Source organism: Hypomesus transpacificus, chromosome 22 (assembly GCF_021917145.1).
Source record: "Hypomesus transpacificus isolate Combined female chromosome 22, fHypTra1, whole genome shotgun sequence".
In the NCBI taxonomy this organism is placed as follows: domain Eukaryota; kingdom Metazoa; phylum Chordata; class Actinopteri; order Osmeriformes; family Osmeridae; genus Hypomesus; species Hypomesus transpacificus.
In genome coordinates this window covers 7,398,905-7,417,107 of record NC_061081.1, presented here as the reverse complement: position 1 = coordinate 7,417,107, position 18,203 = coordinate 7,398,905, and the positions used below count along the sequence as shown (strand labels likewise).

General features: G+C 39.4%; 1 protein-coding gene across 4 annotated transcripts; it reads left to right on the top strand.

The window, feature by feature from the left end:
- Nucleotides 1-401: 401 nt before the first annotated feature.
- tpm2 (tropomyosin 2 (beta)) lies at nucleotides 402-18,132 on the top strand. Of its 4 annotated transcripts, none has more exons than XM_047044399.1 (9): nucleotides 402-696; nucleotides 3,021-3,146; nucleotides 7,488-7,621; nucleotides 7,965-8,082; nucleotides 9,310-9,380; nucleotides 10,132-10,207; nucleotides 11,376-11,438; nucleotides 11,638-11,707; nucleotides 16,774-18,132. In XM_047044399.1, exons 1-9 carry the CDS (start codon nucleotides 583-585, stop codon nucleotides 16,854-16,856), a joined length of 855 nt encoding a protein of 284 aa, XP_046900355.1. In that variant the 5' UTR covers nucleotides 402-582; the 3' UTR covers nucleotides 16,857-18,132. The 4 variants fall into 4 exon arrangements, with proteins under 4 accessions (XP_046900355.1, XP_046900354.1, XP_046900353.1 ...); XM_047044398.1 differs by lacking the exon at nucleotides 16,774-18,132 and adding an exon at nucleotides 12,761-13,416 and having other exon boundaries at nucleotides 405-696; XM_047044397.1 differs by lacking the exon at nucleotides 10,132-10,207 and adding an exon at nucleotides 10,706-10,781 and having other exon boundaries at nucleotides 406-696.
- Nucleotides 18,133-18,203: the final 71 nt, after the last annotated feature.

Genomic DNA, 18,203 nt, shown 5'->3' with positions numbered 1-18,203 from the left:
GAGAATCTGTCCTACGTTTTGGAACGTCGTATTCTAAGTCTCACAGACATCGGGCCACAAGGGGATTTCGTCTAAAGTCACTGTTAAACCATCGTGCGTAATGTTAGATTCATATCTATATATATAAATCACGGATAAGATTTATGCAAAAACCTTTTAATAAAGTGCTATCAAATCTATACTTTGAATAAAGCACTTTGAATAAAGTGCTAAAATATCTTTACAACTGCAAATACACATTGGAAAAATATTATACCACGGTGACGGTTAAGATGAGACACTCCCAAAGATGGACAAAATATCTGCGCTCAATTACAAGCCAATGCTTTAGCGCACGACGTCACTCACAATTCAAAGTGACCTAACTGAACTTTCCAAAAAAGTCTTGACTCCTTTGCTGAGAATTCCACGTTCCCCTCCCTCCCTACCCAGCACAGGACAAGCTTTGGCTCATCACTCGGCGTGTGCTGCTGCTCCTGTGCACTACAGTCATCTGCGTCTCTGGGGCTCGTGCGCGTCTGTCTAAACTCCCAACTCTTATCCCTTTTCGTCTGGTATTCGGAAAAAACACCAAACGCAGCCATGGATGCCATCAAGAAGAAAATGCAGATGTTGAAACTGGATAAGGAGAATGCTATTGATCGGGCAGAACAAGCTGAGGGAGACAAAAAGGGGGCAGAGGACAAATGCAAACAGGTATGGGAACACTGTAGGACAGTTCTGCACACTGGATGCAAGACATTTTTGCATTAATTATGGTTAATATTCACCTCCCTTCATGATAAGGCTACAGTGGAAATCCTCCCCCCTCAACAAAAAAAAAAAGAAAGTGCATGAAAAGGGATTTATTGCTCCTGATATTGAGTAGCAGTTGCTTATTTGAGATAGACTCGTTCAGAGTTGTGCATCAGTCTCTTATGTAGATTGATAGGTGAGAAAATAGCCATTCACACCAACAGCCCACACTTATCAGTCTGGACCGTTTGAGGTTATTTAGCCAGTGCTAGTTTCCCTGACTCAAAGCACACTGATGAGTGGTCACAAGCTTATTAAGTTCATTCTCAGAATTTTGCTGAGCCTAGTGTGAAGGAGAGACATTCTACCTCCAACCTCATTTGGGATGGTACATCTACAGTTAAAGGAGGGAAGAGTTACTGACATGGAATTAACTAATGACCATATCCAACATAAAGGATGCTTTAGTTTCTCAACTTCATTACAATTTGCTCTGAGAGGAGAACACTTAGTTGGACCCACATTCTTCTTTACCCTTAAACTTATGCGATTATACAGAGCTGAAATCAGTGGAGACAGCAACAGATGACAGTTACTTTATCCTTTGAATAGTCAAGAACAATATGATATCCATGGGGGGAAATACCGCTAAACTTGACATTTCTTTATTTTAAGGGGACAGAACCTTTGCTGCTCTTCGGAAAGTCAGGTCTACATAATATGAGGTCTTAACATGTGTAGTCCAAGCCTGGCCACACCTCAGATAAAGGTGGCTGCGCTGTTGCTGTAGAAAAAATAGTTCATACTGGGGTCACTTCATTATTGTATTCTATTGTTGTTTTCCATGGCAGACAAATATAAATAGATATTGCTTTGAGTTCCCACTTCAATTTCGTCCTCAAGACACAAAAGCCTCCAGTGGATAGGGAACCAGAAACCCTTGAAGATTTGCTTTGTCTCTGGTGTGTTTGCAATACCAAGGCAATACAATCAGTTCTAGACTGGGAATTATGGAAATAGAGTAAAGTAAAATGGTTTGGGTTTTGTTACCATACACCGGAGCCTACTGATCTCAAGTCAACACATTTTCATCTCACTTCACCCCAGCATTTAATTGATGGGCTCAGCATGCAACATATGGAGTCTATAAATAACACCGCTGCCTTAACAAGTATTTGTTTGGGAAGAACACACCTTGGGTCTATTCCTATACCAGCACCACTATTTGTCTTCACTGCAGCCTTGATACTGGCATGTCTATTTCTGTGATCAGTTTAAAGACCCGCACCTTCTTTGAATTGTTGTCTTACAAAGAAGGGGTCACAGCTGGGTCCAGGGTCAGAGATGTCACCCCCTGTAAACCACATAGAACCAATCCAGTGCCAGGTCTGGGATGAAAATGTCCCAGGGACTAGAGGAGCTATTTCTGACCCAGAAGCTACAATGCAGACGCATAGTCGAAGCCTGAAAGCTTGTCAAAATCTGTCAGCTGTAATAAAATAATGCAATTGGGGGGGGGGGGGGGGGGGGGGGGGGGGGAGTTCATGCATTGTCATTCACAATAGGCTTTTTATTAGGACTGAGGTAATTCTAACTCAAAAAGCTCTTATTAAGTTGTAGTGCACCTTGTTAAAGATTAAATCAGATATAAATTATCCATAATAAACGCTTTACATGACCATGGCTTTATATGGTGTATGGCCAGCGCATTTGATCTATTATCCTTCATTAGCAGGCACAAGACCATATACAGTAGCATATCTGCTTGTGTCACCAGAGTACAATAAATAGGTGGTTACTTTTATGAGAGTGGGCTGTGTCCTAGGCCTCATCTAACAGGGTTGTGTATAATATGCAGGACTTTACTTGACGCCTGTTGAAAGGGGAGAAGGTACAGCACCAGCTGTAGCCCACAGTCACTCTGTGGACTCTCTGAGGAGGACTATGACAGATTCCCCTCTGCCCCCCACCTAACCTTCCATAACACTAGATGCCAACAAGCTGCCACTAAAAGTAGATTTATAGCAGGACTCATGACTGGAGGATGGGGTAACCTTCAATGGACCCTGGAACAAGGGAAATGCATTATATAAATATCTGAAATTATATGTGTATCATGCTATGATCAGATAGCAGTAATTGTTTAAATAAAATCTATAAAAATACTTGGTGTATGTTTTTAATAATTAAAGTCCAAAGTAACTTCAAAATGATCACTGACGTTTCCTGGTGTTTGTGTTGTGTGTGTGCCGTTGTACATGTGTGGCTCTTGGTGTATGTGTTAGCTGGAAGAGGAGTTGCTGGGCCTCCAGAAAAAGCTGAAGGGAGTGGAAGATGAGTTGGATAAATACTCTGAGTCGTTGAAGGATGCCCAAGAGAAGCTGGAGCAGGCAGAAAAGAAGGCCACAGACGTAAGTGACACGGGGAGAGACCAAAGTGACGTCACCACATCAGCACATCTCACAACATCCCACCTTTTAGCCATTTACTTGTCCATCAAACTTACAAACATGGACAAACTGAAGGGATATGGAGATCGTCAGTGACGAGTGAATAGAAAAAAGGAGCAGTGGTGCTCTTCAGATTTGATCTTGATACTATTTGACTTAAAATGTCATCCACCAACTGTGCTGCCTACTCAAAACAATACTGATAAGTAGTCTAGGCCTACCCAAACAATGACATATCAAACTATTTAATTTGGAGCTATATACACAAGGATTCCAAGCCCCACCGCAAGTATAATTTCTCAATTTCCCTATTGCTGTTATTAGATTGTACTAGTAAATTACACTCTGCAAAAATGTTTTACCACTACACAATTTTAGTGGATAAATATAGATGCAAGCAGCACACTTTTACCCCTAATATGATGTCTCCCTCTTGTGGTATAAAACAGCACTGCACAATCTGTGCCTGTCCTACAGAGAACTCCACTACTCCACGATCTTATTTTTATAGGGAGGAGACTTTAATTTCACAATTTGGGAGAGGGATATTAACGTGTGACATTAATCCAACTTCCCCAGAGCACACTTCCAGGTCCAGGTGGAAGTTGAACTAAGTCAAATCAAATTCCCTTTCCCCATCTAAACAAAAATATGAATGTAATTGTAACCTTAACCATGTAACCACTGGTAATGCTAAACCAGAGACTTGCGTGTGACAGCCCCAACCGCCCCTCAATCAGTCCTTGAGGAAACCACACTCGCTTGTCGACAGCTGCAGAGGAGAAAGTGCCAAACCCGTCCCGTATCAGATTCTATCAACACGTCATGAAGCTTGTCAACACCTTGGGGCAAATGTTGGCTTTTCAAATGAATTTGATGAACTTGTGCTTCGACTTTATCGGCTTCCTTTGATTACTGTGTCACTGTCACTGATCTGCACACGAGGGCGTCCAAGCTTTAGTGTTGTGTGTTAACATGATGTCCAAGCTGCTCACAGTTATGATGTTACTGTTCTACAGGAAGGGTCATCCCTAAAACAATTGCAGACTATCTAAAAGCAAGATTCACACCCTATCATTCAATTGCAGCAGTTGTAAACTCTTCAGTACATTTAGTTACATTGTATTTTTACACTATAAACCATTCTGTGGTATGTATTATTGGACAGGATTTTGTCACAATATGCATAACAAACTTTCCAAGAAAATGTCCAGGTACACACTCTTCTAACCAATTCTGGAGCTATTATGATAAATCCTACAGTACCACACTGAGTTGGTCACTGCATCTGAGTCGGTCACTGCATCTGAGTCATATGTAGCCTGCAAATTGCAAATTGCCCAGTTTAAATATCAATAGTCATCCTCACTACTACAAAATGTAAGGTATAAAGACAACCCCTATGAGACACTTTATCTCGTCAATGTAGGCTATGTTACAGAGCATCTCACATTAGCCTACTCAAATATCTTCCAGAAATGCTCAAGTTTAAGCTAATGAACAAGACTACCACTCAGTTATTAACTTGAATCCACCTACAGCAAAAAATGGTAGGCCTAATGATCGACGGGTTGACCGTCGACCACTGTATGACGTGGAACAAAGTTTTTATCTAGACCACTACTCCTTTAAAAAGCGGCCGGCCTGTGACATCATTCGGCAAAAAGATAAAGGAGGAGGCGGAGAAAGGAAAATAGTAACTTTTGTGCCTATCCGTTAAATTCCAACGTCATAGCAGTTGTAGTAAGAAGGGGTAAGCAAGCAAGTTACACCTGACACGTAATATTCGCGTGTTGCATATGGATGCAAACGGCAAATAAATGTTGCACAGGTACATAGTGCCAATTTGATACTGGTGGATATAAAACGCCGTGTTACTCTACAATCCCATGATACCGCTGACGCTAGAGGCACTGCTATAACGTCAAATTCAAAGCCGTCTTATCTTTCATCGCTACAAATTGCATTGTTTCTTAGTAGCATCTACAATGGCAGGATTAACATCAATTGAAGCCGTGAAAAGAAAAATTCAGACTCTTCAGCAACAAGCGGACGATGCGGAGGACCGTGCTGAAATGCTTCAAGGAGAGGTGGATGTGGAGAGACAGGCCAGAGAAAGGGTAAGATATGTCAGGAATAAAACCGGGTTATTCGACTGGATGGATAAGCTCTGCAATTTTTCACATACAATGTGGAAATACATCCTCAAATTTTACCCAGCAACATTGTCTCTGTCGAGAGCAAATGCCACATTCCTCAGTTAAGACAGCTACTGCGACAGAGAAAGTGTAATTTACGCTGTGTGCGAATGAGCTACAGTCTATTATATAGGACAACATACATTTAGGCTACAAGATTAAGAAGTTCCATTATCTGGACAATTGTGGGTGCTGGCCACAAATGCACCCAAACGAGTGGCTTCTAAACTTCACATCTTGCACAACACGTGTAATATACAATTTTTGAGTGGTGTTATTTATCATAACATTACATGCATTAATTTAGAATGAAAATATGGATTGGCGAGGTCTAACACACATTAAGAGGACACAGGTCTAAGGCTGACACAGGAAGCATGCCTCCTTTAGGATGAGGGCACCTCAGAGTTAAATGGATCTCCCTTTGTGTCAAACTGACAAGGGTGAGGTGCTCTGTAGGAATACATTTATGAATGTATGTTGTTACAGGTCTATAACCGAATATTATGATCTGTTTAACTAAACATAAAATAATGAATAGGTTATTCAACGATCTTCAGATAATTGGAAATATTGCAGAAGCCAGCTCTTTTAAACAGGATAATGTGTTCCTTCCCCATCTCTTTATGTCTCTGTTTCGCTCTCGTTTTCTGTCTCTATGGGTACAGAGGGTTAATTATTTCCAAACTTTAGTCAGCTGAATGGAAACGGCCTTGGGTCAAAGCATACAGCCCACCCTGAGTCACTTTCCCATTAACACGACAGCTGGACCTCAACCTCTGTTTGCCTGCCTGCCATGGGAATTTGGCCATACTAGTTTGAATGGCTTTGAAATCCCCATCCACAAATTCTTGAATTAGGAAAATAGTAACGTTAGGGGCCTAGTTTAACTTCTACCAACAATGTTTAATTGTCTTCTTGTTCTCAGTCATGTAGCCTAATTATCTATATAGAGACCTTAGAGGTTCTTGTGAAATGGTAATCTTTGTTCATTTTGCCTGGAATATTGTATGTTTTTTTGACTAAAAGAAGCGAATTAAGTAAGGTAATAAACAGGGTGAATGGTGTCATATGTTGTGGACCGCATTCCTGAGTTTCTGGGATTTGATAGAAAGTGTGTGTGTGGGGGGGGTCTGGTTAGTTGTCTTCTGCTGAGAAATTAGGTATGGTAGTGGAAAGAAGTGGGTAGAGGGGACAGCGGTTCTTTTGTTTTGCCATCAATATCCCTCTGGGAAACATGGAATGCTTGTTTGTCTGATTGTAGTATCATCTCAGTGATCTACAGCTACTCATGGACTGGCTTGCTTGCTTGCTGCTTGATCAGTGTCCACCTGATTAAACTAGTAATGGAACATTTACATTTGATCTGCAAATGGAATGTTTTGTACAAGGTTTCATGTTGCTGGGACCAATATATTTATTTTAGGCATTTGAACGCATATCCAAGGGCTGACCTCTGTCTGATATTTTTTGATGGAAGGTCGGTACGACTAACAAGGTCAGGGCCATTATCGTTGGACAAATAAACTTGCATCAAGGTTCCTCCCCCAGTTACCAGTGCTGGACTTTTTCCAGACCTATTTGCCATCACACTTGCTTAAAAAAAGGTTGTCCAAAAACATTTACATGCTGTAACTGTTACCATCCAGTTGGACAACCCAAAATTAGTCTATTTAAGGTTAGACTCACTTAAACAGACCAGCTCTAACTTAATAAATAATTAATTGCCAACACAGTGTGACAGTCTTACTGTATAAGGATATGTCCATTTGACCCTATTTAATAATGATTCATTATAGAATCACTTCCCAAGAAATACATGAAGCAGACAACTCATACTGTGCAAAACATGTAGTAGATGTTTGTCCTAGACATTGTATTCATGTCGATGCTCTGTTGACTCAGTACAGTTGAGGGGTTCAAATAACGATTGACCTACTCTACTCCATAACTTAAACATATGACATACACCCTCACAAAGAACTTGATAGCACAAAACACCTACACCTTCTCTGACATGGCATCAAATACTTTTCTAAGCAGGTATGTGTCAGTCTCCATTTGGTGCTTTCCTATTTATCCTCTCTGTTTGTAACCCTCACAGGCAGAGGCCGAGGTGGCCTCCTTGAACAGACGTATCCAGCTGGTTGAGGAGGAGTTGGACAGGGCCCAGGAGAGACTGGCCACAGCGCTGCAGAAGCTGGAGGAGGCCGAGAAGGCTGCAGATGAAAGCGAGAGGTGGGACCTTCATCTCTTGTTCCGGCCTACTTAACTCATGTCAGATCTAATCTAAGGCTGTGTCAGGATCCAGCTTCTCTTTTTTCTTTTTTTTACTGTAGTAAAGCTAGCTTCTATTTGTTTCTTCCTCGCATATGTAAGTGTTGAGAAAAAAAGGAATCAAACCTTACCTAATACGATACTAAAGGGGATAATTGCTTAGACCACTCCCCATGCATCTTTGGAAGCCCTTTCAGTAGAATCTCTATGTACAGTATGTGCTATTTGTGTCACTAGAGGAATTGTTAATTGTTAACAACAATATACAGTCAAAATTAATCCACCTTTTTGTTCTGGCCTCCAGAGGAATGAAGGTCATAGAGAACCGGGCATCAAAAGATGAGGAGAAGATGGAGATCCAGGAAATGCAACTGAAGGAGGCCAAACACATCGCTGAGGAGGCTGACCGCAAATATGAGGAGGTGAGTCTTCCTCTGCTCTGGTGTTTGGTAGACTAGAGATGCGCTGCTTCAGAACCTGTAGAGGTTGGTTGTTAAGCTCAACTTGGAAGTTTTTTCTCAATTTCAGCATGGATGTCTACAGCTAGTGTATATTGTCTGTGTAACCTATTGCCATAGTGCAATAGGTTTTCATATGAGGTGTTTTTAAATAAGCACCCATAGGTATTTCTTCAAAGATGTCCTATGAAGCCAGGTTAACTGGACAGCCTCTTAACCAGATGTAAGTTTGCCTGCTACATATGGTGTAGCAGAGCAGAACAGGCTTATCATCTGTAGCTAACATCACATTCCTGACTCTTCATACTTGCAATAACCTTTGGAAGTGCATACTAATACATACTTGCAATAACCTTTGTACAGGCCCTTGCCTTCAGGAATTACATGAGACATAATATGAAACATGAGATGATTCCAGTTATTCACGCTTACCCCCTTTGACAGATAATTCATACTGTAGATAAAGTAATGTTCAATTACTTGACACAGTTCATCGTAATAGCACTCGACAGATAATTCATACTGTAGACAAAGTAATGTTTAATTACTTGACACAGTTCATCGTAATAGCACTCAACAGGACACCTTCTAGCTAGCTTGTTTAGATTAGCAGTACTGTTCATACAGTACTATACACGCCACCCACCAGTAGTTAATTACAAACTCCCTCCCTTTACTAAGATGACTGCCAGTCTGACTTTGACTCCACATTCTCCCAGTGTAATGTGTTTATAGACGTCTTGGAGCTTAGCTTGTCTCTGGAATTCACATGCGAGTCTGGCATTCCAGTCTGCAAGAATAGGCTGACTATAGATGTGACTGTAGATGAAGAAGCTGGCTAATTGACTTACACAGTCCCAGCCCTGTTATTCATGGCCTTTCTTCTTCTCCTACTTACTCAGTAGCTAATAACACTCAGCCATTCGATTGCACTTCCGCTTTTAAAAGGCACTCTGGGAAATGGAATTGTTATGCCATTGGGGTTGTATGCTTGATAATGGCTTGTGGATGGCACCACAGAATACGTACAGTCCCTTTCAATTTAAAAGTTTAATAATGCGCCTTTAACGTATGTTGTATACACCTGTTTACATGAGTGTACCGTTTGGTGAATGGGCTAGGCCTTTCTGATACACTAAACCTCTAGACTGTAAATGGTACCTGAACACGTGTGTGTTTGTCTGACTGCAGGTGGCACGTAAGCTGGTGATCCTTGAGGGTGATCTGGAGCGATCTGAGGAGCGTGCTGAGGTGGCAGAGGCGTAAGTTCAGCTCCTCATCCAATCAACACTAAACTGAGAACCTTTTAATCTGTATTATTTATGTGCCATTTGATGGTACTGTGGTTTGATATTTAAATGTCAATTACATTCAGCTGTGACAACTTGAGTTGGTTCACCCATAATTAATACAGTATGCTGTAGTCTTTGGCAAGCAGAAATGTGAATCTGAAATCCATTGTTGGGATATTATTGCATGGACCCATTGCAGTCCCAGACTGTCCTGTTTATCAGACGCATGACTGTTTTAGTGACTGAAATGGACTAAAGAACAGCAGGCCCATTCATTTACACATTGCAGGGAGGTTTTCAACTATTCTCAGAAAACAATACGCTTCTCCATTCCTTTGTAGTCCCATAGACATACATAAACACAAGTCACTTTGTGTCAGTGGAGGGGGAAGGTGTCCTTGTCCTGGGACATGTACGTCTCCAACCTGCTGCTTTTAGTCGTTTCAGTTTTCCCACACACCTCCCCAACCCCACCATACCGCCCCAAGTGTGAAATGCGAGAACACGGAATACACTAACCCACAGGTGTGCACCTGGATGTGTGTGCGTGTGTGTTTGTGTGTGTGTTTGTGTGTGTGTTCTCTCCCTTGTGTTTCATGTAATGCATGCCTGAATACACCACCACCACCACGTCCACAACCCCTCCATCTGGGACTTGCCCTGTTTCTGGTTCCCCTGCCCCCTCCCTCCCTGCCCCCTCCCTGGCTGTGGACTAACCCAGTCGAGTCAGAGAGCTGGAGGAGGAGCTTAGGCTAATGGACCAGAATATGAAGTCCATGATGTCCGGAGAGGAAGAGGTACAGCTGCCCCTCCCCCTTCCTGGAGCTCCAGGGCCTGATTTCAAACACTGACTTGCTTCCAAGTCTCTTCCTCCTTCTCCTCCACCCTTCCTTTGGCTTACCCTTCACTACTTCTTTCAGACTCTGTGCCCTTCACTTGCACTCTATGGGGTCTTCCTGCCACTGATCTCATGTATGAGGATCATGTCATACAAATCATAAAGGCAATATTCCATGAAGAGGGATCCTTGATGTGTCAATGTCCTTTAGAGATATGTTTGTTTACATATTTCATAACTGTTCTCGATGGTCCGATACTGTCCATCAAGGATCCTTTCTTATACTAGTTAAAGAGTTATTGGACTTAAATCTTCAGGTAAGTGGTTTATGGCATGCACTATGCAAACACACTCCCTTCCCTCTGGCGGGCGTTTGTTTTCCTCTGTCCTCTCAACTCGCTCTCTCTCCTTGTCCTCTCCCTCTTTTTCCCCTACCTCTCTTTCGGGAATTGTTTAGTAAATCTGGTGATCTTGAGGAAGAATTGAAAAATGTCACCAACAACTTGAAGTCTCTGGAGGCGCAGGCTGAGAAGGTAGGAGGGAAGCTGTTCAGAGACAGTGTAGTTTAGGAACATTCACACAGATTCTCTCTCTCTCTCACACACACACACTTTCTCTCTCTCTCTGTCACACACTGTCTTAAACTGCCTTAATTGTAGCCATGCCGTTGTAGACGTTACTACTGTTTTAACATGTTAACATTTGAAGGATACTGTAGTCAGTTAGCATTGACAAGGGCTTTTGTGTTAAGAGACGAGAGAAACTGATATCTGAATGAATACTGGGTTGCAAAGAAAATAATGGAATCCCTAACATGGTGAGGTTTTAGAGAAAGATATGATGCTACAACTTGAGCACTAGCCTGGGTCAATACTATCAAGTTGCTCCTGTCTTTTCTTTGTACAAAATAGCTCTCTCCTTTTACTTAAACAATGCAACTGCTACTCAGACTTCTATGGCATACACAGTAGCTTTGCAAATAAATTTGTACCTCAATGTGACAATCCTGTAGGTCAAATTAAATACATGTCTTGAGTATATATGGTTAATTGATTGATATATGTTAGTTCTTGGAAGACAAAGATTTGCTCACTTGTCAATATGCTTATTGGTTGTTTCTTTTCTAGTACTCACAAAAGGAGGACAAATATGAAGAGGAAATCAAAGTCCTTACCGACAAACTGAAAGAGGCGAGTTTGTGTCTTCTTTTGTAAAAGTTGAATTAAATCGTACACCATTTTACGGAATAAGGATAAACTATTCAGATGCAGGTTAGGCTTGGGGGGGGGGGGAAGTATTATGGGAATCAAGACACTTTTTGGAGAATCAAGACACTTCTTGCTGCTGGTGAAAATCAATCTGAAATTCGTGTGCTCTGTTGCGTTCCAGGCTGAGACTCGTGCCGAGTTTGCTGAAAGGTCTGTGGCCAAGCTTGAGAAGACCATTGATGATTTGGAAGGTATTTCTTAAAACACTCTTATTCAGTGAATCTGTACTTTCCCTGTAGTAAAGCCACTAACAGCATCGTCAGACTCACTAAGCATGATGGACTTGTTATTACTCTCAAAGGTGCAAGAAAAACATTTGCAAAACTACATACTTATTTTTATATTAGTTTATCTTAGTTAACTTGCCACGCTAATTTTCTAGTATAACCATATGGCACATTTAGTCTGTATATTATTACTTAAATGTTGTAAAAACCACAAAAGTTCAGGTTTGTCTTGAAGTTGTAATGGAAATCAATCTAATAATTTGTAGTTTATTATGACCATAGTTTATGGTAAATAAACCAGATTTAAACCAGATTACGTAATATGTTATATACTAGCAATACTATTTTCAGTCACAACATTTATGGATAAAAAAAGATGTAATCGAATAAATCTGGTAGGGAATAAATCCAACTGGAAAAAAGTGATAATTCATGTGCAATGTGCTTGACTTTAATTTACATTTTGTCTTGTTTACTCAAAACTTGTTTGATAGACACATTTTTGGCAAAATGTTAATAGTTTGGCACCCTGTGCATGCATTGTGTTTTAGAGTGGATTGCACTGCAAGTAGAGTTTCATGATATGCTAAAGGCATCATGACCTGCTAACCTTGAGTGGATTTGGACCGGAGTTGGTAGGGACCTGGTTTGATTGTATTAGAACATGACTCTAAACTAAGCTTTAGCAACGGCAGTTCTGGCTAAGTAAATGCACGTGTGGTGATAACCGTGTTTGATCTGTATTGAGGATACATGGTCTGATAAACTAACTTCATTGGATTTTGACAGAATTTGAATGGAATGGTTTGTTGCGTGTTACATCTTTGATGTTTTGTGGGTTGTTGCGGATAGCTTTTTAGACATGTTTCATGATCATATAGATTATAATTGTTTTGTTTTCTTAGCATTCCTTTAGTTTCTTACTTTCCTCAGCCATTTCTTAATCTGCTCATCTCCTTTTGTTCTCCTCTTGTCTTGTGCGTCTCTGTCCTTTCTGTCCTTCCATTCCCCCTGCAGACGAGGTGTATGCTCAAAAGCTGAAGGGCAAGGCCCTCAGTGAGGAGCTTGACCTGGCTCTCAACGACATGACAACACTGTAGATGCTCCCTTTCCTCCTCTTTATCATCCCCCTCTTTGATGCTGTCTACTTCCCTCTCTGATGCTGTCCACCTCCCTCTCTGATGCTGTCCACCTCCAACTGTGTGGTTCACGCATTCTCTCTGTCCTGTCTTTTTTTCATTCCCAAGCTATTCAGACAGGACTGTGATCGATCAATCCATTGCAAAACACCCTTGGTTGAGAAAGATACAATTCTAAATAGAAACATCGGATTCATAAAAGCTAATGCTACGTTTACAAGATTGAGACCCTAACTTGAGAACCTTAGGGATAAAGCTGTGAGCACTCCACAGAGAGACACATCCCCTTTCCTTTTAGTTCCTCTCCCGTCCGTTGTGTCAGAGGTACTGGCACTGTTCAGCGATCCACATGCAGTTTCAAAACGGCCCCTAGTATACGAGCCATCCACTTTGTGGTTTGTCTTTCACAATGTTGATACCTCGAGAAGATCTGGGTTAGACTTTGTTTGTATTCTGTATTTATGTATTAATGTCAACTCTCGTATCTTTTCCTTTCTCTCACTGTAATAAATGTCCAAAAGCCTTCTCTTTACACTCCTGTTTTCTTTGTGTTTAATTTCTTGATTCCATTTTTTTCATGATTCTATTTTCTATTGATAATTTCTATGTGATTATTTCTCTATGATTTCTGTGATCCATATTTCTAATAAAAGGTTAGGGTTACTCTACATGCAGATATAGAGTTGGAGACGCTTGTGATTGTGCCCGACTGAAAAAATATTTGATTTGATGACTACAATTTTGAAATGTGCATTTCAAAGTTATCTGTAACCTTGAGCACTAAACGATCAATGACATGAATCTCTGATGTGGTGAGAATTGATCAGGGCAACAACCTTAAAGTAAGCGTTTTCACTTATCAGCCGTTTAGCTCTACTATGGATATGGACTTAACCACCATCACAGTATGTAAACTGACCCCCAGAGGCTACTGTATTAACTTCAGAGCATGGAAAGTCCAACTGTCAGAGACTCAAAGGCTTTAAGTTAAAACCTACTTCAAAAGTGTATGTCTATAAACAGTAATAGCCATATCAAACCAACTAGCTCAACCTTTTCACTGCCTTAGTGTGAGAGATATGTACAAGGAGAACGTGTAACTTTAAATGCAAAATGATAGTTTATTATCTAAAAGATAATCAATACATAATAATAATAATGAAACCAATCAATATAAAACATACCTTCAGAGCAATGGTTAAAGAAGGTAATCACAATGAAATTAGGTGCCTGACATATAGTAAACAAAACTTTAATTTCTTGGTATAGCTTCGCCATATATACACCCAGCCGGCATACTAAAATAGGTACACCGGCTATATGAAAGAATGCATACAAATTCAAATTGGACCATCACTGATTTAATCAATGGCTGCAGTATACCACATGTGATGCCTTTGCAAGACAAGGGAATATTTAAACACATTTTGGACTTCTGGAGGCACAAACTCTGTAAACCCTGTGAATTTGTTTTACAACACTAAAAGTATAACTGGAATGTGATATATGAAATAAGAAACAAAAACATATCAAATTAGACATTAAAAGCTGTTAAGATCTGTATTTACATGAACACAACTTTTAATGATAATTTCAGTCATCCTCAGTTTAGCTTCCTCTTCATCTGATGAGACCACCTCTCCAGTAGTGTGTGCTAGAAGGTGTGATTGTATTTAACATTACAGTCCCTTTGTTGCAAATGAAGAAATGATGAAAGACAATCAACTTTTTAAATATAGTATCTACATTTCCATTGACTAGGCCTCAAATATAGTTTGATTACAAAAGTTTATATTCAAACATAAAATTCAGCCAAAATAGTCATTTCGTTTAATGATGGATGCATATGTGTATTCAATCAGTCTATATTTTAGTTCTTAATTTAAACCATACTTGTTTGAGAGTTTTCTGTGTATATCCCCATTATAAAAGTGCAAGCAAGTTTGAATGTAGTGTCCCACTATTGCTCCATGTCATGCAATGAATGCCTTTGCTTTCCAGAAAGTCAAGTAAATTGACCAAGCCAAGAAGTGTGAAGTACAGTACCTCTTTGAAGGGCGGGGAGCTTTTTTCTCTAGTCTTCCTTTACCTTGTGATCTTTAATGCACTAACTTTCCCTGTTTCTCCTTCTTTTTCTCTCCCCTTTCCTATATCTTCACACTGGCTTTCTATGATTCTCCTGGCGCCACAGATCGCTATCACAAGGAGGTGGACAAAAACCGAATTCTCAGTAACGAACTGAGGGTTGTTCTAACTGAGCTGAACAGCTGTTAAGGCTGAAGCTTTTGCAGACTCGCTTCCACTGTTCCACTATTCCACTATGATTGTGCACTTAATATTCTGACAAAGATTGGAACCTGTTGTTACAGTTCGTTTTAAGGGTGAGAGAGACCAACTATAAGTACTGTAGGATATTTAGGCAAAGGGTTGATTAGGTGTACTCCAACTGACGATTGTTTGGTTTGTTGAAGGGACAATGGATCACCCCTCAGGATGTTTTTAGTTTGTTTTGTTTTTATGTGGAGGAAAGCAATAATAATTGGAAGAAGAAAAATAAATAATTGGTAGACTCAAATCCTTCATATCTGGTTCCAAATTTGTCAGAATAAGGAAATATCACAAATTTTACATTTCACGTGCATCTTCCACTGGTCACCCTTGAGAGGGCTTAATCGAGAGCAAGTCTAGCAATCTCGAATGTCATACAATCATCTATGTTTTTAACCAAGTAATGCCTGAAGTAAAGTTCTAAATAAGAAAATCAATGCGGTAAATGTTCATTAACAATAAGAAATAAGAAAAAATCTTGAAAGTATGAAAAAGAACAAAAAGAACATGAAAGTATATAAAAAAAGACCTGCTGTTTATTTATGCATGGTATTCTGCTGCTCTAACAGATATATGGACATACTTGAGAAAAAGAGTAATATGAATGCATTTTGAGTTTTTTTTAATGTATTTTTTTATAACATTATGCTCAGACTGTTATGCATGGATAGTTAACCAAATGTGACTTTATAGGCTTTGCAAAGGTTTGAAGTTACCCTGTTTTGTGCATTCTTTTCCTACCTAGGATTATATTCAATAGTTGTTCAAGAAGCATCCATTCTCAATATGTATAGCCCTTAAATCAATTTAAGTGCATTATCCTTTTCCTAGTTAATGTTCTCCATTTATTTACAGTAGTATGTCAGTTTTACTTGGATACACAAATTTACTAGAAGTCTTTGGGTGTTTACTGAAATACCTGGACTTCACTGCATAGTGGCCTCAAGACAATTTGAGTCATTTTACCTTGAGAATTTAGTGCAATTGCAATTAGATTGTGTAGTTAGCTAATTTTGTATTTTGTGCTAATTATATTCACACTAGCTTTACTCTGATTGCTCTAACTACTATCTACCTTCACCTGGCCCATTGAATAGTATGACAACCAGTTGCATCTGCTATCCTCTATATAAGAGTGTTATTGTGCACACTGAAATCCAATGCATCACCTGACATTCTACGGACACAGGAAGCACTGTCTTCTCATTTCAATGGATTGGTCCGGAACTCTTACAATGGCACTTCACCAGCAAGTAGAGTACGACAGACCGGCCTCAATGAAGTCTGAAACGAGGATGACTCACTTTTTGATTTGGATTACTGACTGGCTTTTTAATTACTTGCCTCATCTGACTTTGCATGTTATCTTTACAACAGCCTTAGATTTGCTTGCCTTTCTTTCTTTCTACTGACCACTTTATTTGTTTTGTATTTTACATAAATATGCAGTATGTGAAGTATTATTTTGTAAATTCTACTGTGTCATATTCCATTGTCAATGTCAGACAAAGCCTGGCTCAAGTTGGTGCTCACTTATCCTTTTGTCTCCCTCCTCATCACCAGAGAAACTGGCTCAAGCTAAAGAAGAGAACCTAGACATGCACCAGACATTGGACCAAACCCTCCTGGAGCTCAACAATCTATAAACAGAGCTCTGTCTGGGCTGATGAACAAGAGCCACAAGGAGAAAGATACATTTAAAAAGCTTTACACTTTATTGGGGCTCTTTCCTCTTTAATACATACTCAAACAAATAATTAAAGTCTTGCCTGTTAAAGGTATTGGTGACTGATCCTTATGCTTTAGTAGTAGGTTAGTAATAGTAGTCAAAGCTGAGATAAATAAGATGCAGAAAGTAGAAATTAGTCATTTTATAGAAGGTGTTTTTGCACACATGCAAGTCACAAATTCCAAACTTCACCAACTACAGTAGAATAGGTTTTACAGGTGTAAATGCACACAAACAACATTGTGCAACAGAACATTTGTACATTTATACATTTGTATGTTACATGTCTTAAGTTTGAGTCAATTTCAGATGTCGATGTAAAGAATCAAGATTACATTTGCTTCATTCTTCAGCAATCTTTGTTGTTATCTTTACCCATTGTATTGGAATATAAAATGTACAACAGACAGTATAACCCAGTGGTTTGAGCATTTGACTGCAGATCAATAAGTCGCAGATTCAAATCCCTTCTGTGCTATACATCCCTGTGGATAAAAGTGTGTGCTAATTGAAGACATGATTTCTAAAACGACTGGTATTATTCTACATTATTGTGATGTGCCACTCTGTTTTTAATTAATAAATTGCTCACAGTAAATATTACATTATTATAGATTTGATCTGTACAGGGAAAATTACTATTTACTTGTTTGAGCTATTTCAGTCCTATCTGGGATTAATACATCTTTTGAATGAATGTCCATGTTAGTGTTTCAAAATGACTTCCCAAGGGATCTGTTGATATCCTCATAAACAACTTCAGCAACCTGTTTTTTGTTATTGTGCCCATTTGCTTGAAATTTCATTCTTTTGATTTGGTCAATAAAAAGGCTTGTAGATTTGACAAATTCCACATAATGAGAAGTGTACTATCTGCCAAGCATCTTCCATTAACATAGAATTTGGCAATGTCCATATTTAACCATTTCTTTTTCTCAGTAACCCCCAATAGAATAAAAACAATAATTTGTGTTTCTTTTTCATCTTATTTTGTAGCTCTTTTTAAATACAGTCACTTTCTGTGGTTAGTGATAATTGCTATGAGCATTGTAATTTGAGGAGAGTTCCACATTTGAGTTTAGAAATTATTTATTTTCTTTCTTTTTTTATCACCCATTATATAAACTTCCCAATCAACTGTGTAGGCTCTTTGTTTATGGCAAATAAATGTTTAAAGGCAAGATGGATTTCAATTTTTTTCAGAGTCGTTTTTAAGCTTCTCATGTTTTTTTGCAAAGGAATTGACTGCTATTGTCTAGTGTGT

Excerpts from the sequence above, each read along its gene's own strand:
- tpm2 (XM_047044399.1), top strand. The coding sequence starts at position 583 with ATGGATGCCATCAAGAAGAAAATGCAGATGTTGAAACTGGATAAGGAG. Across the intron at positions 7,622-7,964 it reads GCTGCAGATGAAAGCGAGAG|AGGAATGAAGGTCATAGAGA; the intron begins GTGGGACCTTCA and ends TCTGGCCTCCAG. Across the intron at positions 8,083-9,309 it reads CTGACCGCAAATATGAGGAG|GTGGCACGTAAGCTGGTGAT; the intron begins GTGAGTCTTCCT and ends GTCTGACTGCAG.